Source organism: Stylophora pistillata, chromosome 3 (assembly GCF_964205215.1).
Source record: "Stylophora pistillata chromosome 3, jaStyPist1.2, whole genome shotgun sequence".
Classification (NCBI taxonomy): Eukaryota; Metazoa; Cnidaria; class Anthozoa; order Scleractinia; family Pocilloporidae; genus Stylophora; species Stylophora pistillata.
Genome location: NC_142521.1, coordinates 35,271,272 through 35,277,271, shown reverse-complemented (window position 1 = coordinate 35,277,271; position 6,000 = coordinate 35,271,272). Strand labels below are relative to the sequence as shown.

Below are 6,000 nucleotides of genomic sequence, written 5' to 3'. Positions count from 1 at the left end.
CCTGGTATAAAGATTTAATGAACGTAAACGAAATTACAAATCATCGACCTAACGTTTCGACACTCTTGTCTAGTGCCTTCATCGGGGGTGATCTGATCGTTGCAAAAAGAGGCTCTTTTTATATGCTCGCTTATTAGCTGTCATGTTTTCTGACGAGGCGTAAATAGGTGTCAAGTAGTAAGCCGCCATCATCACGATTTAAAGGAGCGTGGACGGAGTTGATGTACCCAGTTTCCAAACAAAAGTGGTGGTGGTAGCAGGAAGTAGTGGTGATAATTTTAGAATGATCCCATCCAATTGTATGGTTGGTTAGGCATTTGTGCTCCGACAAAGCTGAATTTTCTTTTCTGCAAAAAAAGAGACCGCTTTCTGATGCTCTCTCAAACGTGTACCAAACTGACGTTTGGTCTGTCCGATATACTCATCATCACAGTAATTACTTGGAATAGAATAATTAGCATCGGTTCGTTAGATAGATAGATAGATAGATAGATAGATAAATAGTTTATTAATAACCGATTTGTAACCAAAAGTTGAATTATACGATTATTTACAAGTTTCAAACATTGATAATTAGGTTAAATAGACTAAATGTATTAAAACAGGAATAAGGACACTAAATATATGTTCTAAAGAAAAAAGGCTGTATAAAACCGTTCAAGCCTTAAGGGCATTGAAGGTAATAAAACTATTACGAAACCTGTTCGTCTTAAAAACTGGCTTAAACTTCCGCATATTTCTTAGGTTAAAGGTACATGTGTTGCGAGTAGGAAGAAGTTCATGGAGCTTATTCTGTTCATTCTGTAAAACATTCTTAAATAGTTTATCAACTAGTTTCTGGCGGCGATCTGAAAGTTTAGTCAGACCTGTTTCAGCCAAGGCCTCATTATATGAGCAAAGAGGAAAAATAATGCGCGTAGCCCTCTTTTGTATCTCTTCAAGTTCGTTGGAAAGGTACACGGGGAGGCCGTCATGGAAGACAGGACATGCATACTCTGTAATCGGACGAATACAAGTGCAGAAAAACTGGACTAACTCACGGGTACCAAGACGGTGTAAGCTGAGATAAGCAATACAAGCGCCTTTTAGCTTTCTTAATAATGGAATTAATGTGACAATTCCATTTCAAATCATTAGGGATGTTAAGGCCTTGTATTTTGGCACTAGTAGTTAGGTCAATGGGCTTGCCATTAACAACAGCTGGATCGAAAGAAGTAGGGTTGTTAGTGTTGAAGTTTATGAGCAGTTCTTTGCATTTCGTCTCGTTTAGTTGAAACTTATCCTCGGTCGCACGGCTTGCTAGGGTGTCAACAGCAGCTTGAATGTAACTGTTTTGGTTCTTGCTTATCGTCTCCGAAATAGTGGTATCGTCAACATACTTCCAGAGATCGATGCCAGGAACATCCAGCTCGTTGATTATGATGGTAAACAGCCACGGCCCCAGTTTTGTACCTTGAGGGACCCCCGCTGGGACCGCGCCCCATTCTGAGAAGCAGTCGTGGCCGAGTTTAACACGCTGTTTGCGCGAGGCGTTCGTTGTTCTTTCATAACAGGATCCTTGGGTTTGAAAAAAATATGCCCCAAAGTCTGAAAAGGTTTTTGAGCAACTTTAACGATGAAGCTAAAAAGTTCTCTCGATGGGCTCCGTAACACCCCGGAAGTAAGGAATAACAGCAAAACCAGTCGCTGTTTCCTTCTCATCAGGAGTGTTACTAGTCGTAACTGGTTTCTGACAGTTACGCAGAAATGTTTTGGTAAAGCTATTTGCGTTTAAGACATCGGAAACATTTGTTCTCCTCAATCCTAGAATCAAGTGAAGATCAAGTGGAACCGTCTGTTCAACTCATCCTCGAACGTGAAAAGGATAGACACTTGCCATTTCTTGACTGAAATGTTTGTAAAGCGGAACAGGATAAATTAGAGACAACTGTTTATCATAAATCGACCCACACCGACAAATATCCCGCTTTTGACTCTCACCATCCGAATTGCCATGAAAAAATCCGTGGCCCAAACTTTATTCAGGATGGCTGTCTACCGACTTCACTTGATTCGAGTCAAAGAAACACTTGATTGTTAAGCAAATCCTCATCGTCAGTATCATAGGAAACCTACTGAGAACAGTATGGAGAATATGTACACTGATATAGGCCAAGGTATATGTGTTCATTGGGATGCCTCAACAGTTCACAGACTATCACAAAACGGCTGAGCCGGACATGGAGGGAAAGGGTTTCTTCTCAGGGATCTTGGAGTGATTAACTGGAGAGATTGACAAAACACTCTCACAAGCGCTAGCAGTCGCCAGGGATGGCACTCCTTTGCCGATTAGTGCTCTGATTGGGAAAACTGACTTCAGACAGGGATCCATTTCAGTATGACAAATTTCACTATGAATTCGGGGCAATTTTGTCGTCATTATGCATATTATGTTTGCCGTTGTTATTTTAAATTTGAAATATTTCACAGGAATAGTTAATTTGATCTATGATTGGTCCAGGTGTGTCTTTTCCTTTTGTTATTCAAACTTTCTTTTTTAGGAATTAGCATATATATAATAGTGTATTTTGTTTTCTCTCTCTGTTGTTGTAACCGTTTATTTGGACATGATCGGAAAAAAGAAGCAGAAGTTTGTTATAAACGTGCAAAATCGTTAAATTTTACATCATATTAACCTACTATGAGAAGAAATTAACATCTAATTAAAGTCAAGAAGTAATGATTGTTGAGCCTTAGATTACACTTTCTAGCATTTTTACAGGTTTCATAACACACGCAAGCTGTTGGAAGGACAAGAGAATACAGTCAAACCTCCACTACTGGCAACCTCTCTATAATGACAACTTCTCCACCGTAACTATTTTTTTGGTCTTGGCAGGCTGTCCATACGTTCATTTAAACCTCTCTACAATCGCCACCTCTCCACAAAAACTACTTTCTTCTGTCCTCAAGGTGGCCATTGTGGAAAGGTTCAACTCTCCAAGTTCAACTTGCCAAAGACAAGTGATTTACAAAATATTCCAAAGTTTCACCAACATCTCTATTAAATTATTAGATGCATTAACTGACAGAAAGTGTGATCTATTGCAACTCATAATATAGCTATTAATAATAGGTTTATTAGCACATTGAACGATAGTTTTTGACAATAAGAGCATGCATATTGTCTCACCACTTTATAATGATAAATGACAGTTAAAGGTAGCAGAAACATTCACAAATAAATGCTTGAAATTTTATTTGGCTGCAAAAAATGGACTGAAGTTACTGAATTTTAAGTTTATTCAGGGCATACACAACTGGTTTTGCTTGGTTAGCACGGTGGTCATCTGAGGTAATTCCTATACGATCAAGGTGAAATTTTTTCAGTTTAGTGGGTTTTATGTGTAATTTGAGTGATACTGTTTTCCAGACTCAACTGATTGAGAAATAATTCACAGTTCACAATTTTACCTTCGGCTTGGGAAAAGGGAGGAATTTATTTTTATTTTATGAAAATAGTAGGCTATTTTTCTCTATTTTAAAGAGCAAAAAGGCTCTGCTAGAGCACCCTGTGTAACTAGTTTCAGTTCAATTTTAAAATTGTAATACAATCACTACAGGAGGGGAAAATAGCAAATCTGTGCATTTATCCTAAATAAATAGTAAGTTGATTAAAATATGGATGAAAAACATACAGTGACATAATTGAACACTGTGAATATACTTTTAAGAAATACCAGGTACCATTTAAAAGACAAACTATACAATAAAAGGAAACCTTTGAGTGTTTAACCCAAGTACATTTCCTACACGTTCTGTGAAGAAAACGCTGACTGTGGATTAGGCTTGATTCTACTTGTAAAGTGATGCAGCACTCGCCTGTTATGCCAACAGGGAGATCTGGCATTGTTAGGGAAGATAAAAATATTGTGCTCAAAATGTGCTGCTTGAAAAATTAAAAAAGGGGAAATAAAAGACAATTGTTTTTATTGCCATTTCCCAGTTATTGCTGCTGTGCCATCCTCAACTTCCTAAATACCTTGCACTACTTCCCATTTAAAAATGTGCATACTCTCAATTGTCTGAGTAATCAGCTTTTTGAGGTGAACATTACGAGTTCTTGCCTTGATCCAACCAGTCTGAATCTGCCATAACTCTCAGCCTATTACCGCAAGTCCTCATTAACTAATTGCAGTCAACAATGATGACTGTGTACTAAACATTAGCATCCTCCTGGAGAGAACTGTTCATGAAAGTAAAAGCTTCAGATTTCCATCAGGGCTTGACACTAACTTTTCAACTTACTAGCCAAGTGGCTGGTGACATCTTGGATGCTGTGACAATGTCAGTTTGTTTACTAGCCACACTGGCCAGTGGAACCAAAATCCACTAGCCAAAACTCATTTTATACTACTCTGTAGCTAGTGGGCTACCGTTAGTGTAGAGCCCTGTCCATGATTCTGACAAAACTGCAAAGTGATGTTGTCTTTTTCAACATTTTCCTTGCAGTTTTGTTTGAACTTGCCTATCACCTAGGGTTTTGAAGGTGTCTCACAGTCTTCCAACAAACTTGACCTTGCAAACATGGAATACTTAATCCACATTGTCCTACCAGACTGTACCTTGGGCTATCATTAAAGTTGCATTATGTAACTTCACTACTGCTATCTTTTCTTTTTGGAAGTAATTTTATGCAGATCAGCTTTAGACAGGCACTGGACACCAGCTTTGAACTTTCCAACTGAAGCCTGCAGGCCTTTAGAGGAATTATCCACCCACCAACCCATTGGAGCCCTGAGAAACAAAACAAAAATAAATTTTAAAATGATATTACGCATCAATTTTGTCTCCAGAATGGAATAAAGAAAAACCTAAGATCAGGTGACACCTAAACCTTTACCAGTTCAGATTTTACTATAAGTCACCCTCTGCCAACTGAAAGAATTTTCCGTTAGGAGCTTATAATATAATAACCCTTTCACTGACAAGATCTCATTAGTAATTCTCCTTCCTGTCTGCCACACAATTCTTATGATATTAGTTCCGAGAATTTGGTACTGGATCAGTTCATAATCCCCTATTGAGTAAGTGATATTTGTTCTTTATTCTCACCACTTGTCAGCTTGATATTGTATTGAGATTGTAAGGAGAAATTCTGTCTTAGTCACTCATGATAGTCAAAGAGTTAAGGCCTCTGACTAGAATGAGATTCTGGTAGTAATTCATCAAGTCATTGCAAACATTGTAGGTAGCCTCTACAGAAAATTTCCCAGGAGGCAGTTTTGATTATGGCCTTCACGATTGGCATCACACTGGTTCTTTCACAATGACAACATACTTTTTTTCGTGCTAGGCAACAGTACTCCAAAGCACTTTTAAAACAAGTCCTATATTCAATAATTCCATTCTTAGTGCTTGGAAATAGGAAAATTGGAACATGTGCTAGAAGATTCAAAGTACCAGTAATTACTAAATATAACACAATCTAAACATCTACAATCAATATGGTGCCATATGTCTCCCCTACCTCCCACCCTCCTTTCCCAGCCCCCCCCCCCCTTGCCAAATTATGGTACATATACAGGTAAATCATAGATTGTTAACAAACCTTGTAGAAGCACTTGACTTTTTATCTGGTTTCTTTTTGAAAATACCCATGGCATGTTCCTTGACAAGAAGAAAAACACAATACTGACAGTCACTTCTTATTCATAATAATTGTGAAGCAACAGTTTGATTTTTCTCAAATCAGTGTCAAGTGAAACCTTTCATGAACAAGAGAAAGATTATTTAAAGCAGTTAACTATTTACTTCAACATAAGTTACAAATGTACTGGTACACTTGTCAAACATGTACCTCCACACCTGTTTGTCTTAAATTTTGCAAAGTGATCAATAAATGCCCAGCACAAATTGCTGAGCCTAGCAGTATACACATGAATTTGATCTTGATCTAACTCCCCAAAGAGCTCTCTGTGGTACAGTGGTAAAGCATTGGTACAGTGGAACCCCTCTAAA

General features: G+C 38.1%; 1 protein-coding gene across 3 annotated transcripts in view; it reads right to left on the bottom strand.

Annotated features, from left to right (window-relative positions):
• Positions 1–2,581: 2,581 nt before the first annotated feature.
• LOC111341914 (40S small subunit processome assembly factor 1) overlaps positions 2,582–6,000 on the bottom strand; it is an 11,821-nt gene continuing 8,402 nt past the window's right edge. For all 3 annotated transcript variants that reach the window (XM_088755661.1, XM_088755662.1, XM_088755663.1), the window contains exons 9-10: positions 5,591–5,649; positions 2,582–4,776 (exon numbers count right to left, since the gene is read on the bottom strand). In XM_088755661.1, coding sequence (XP_088611787.1) covers positions 4,647–4,776; positions 5,591–5,649 — 189 coding nt within the window. In that variant the 3' untranslated portion in view covers positions 2,582–4,646. The remainder of the gene's footprint in view (positions 4,777–5,590; positions 5,650–6,000) is intronic.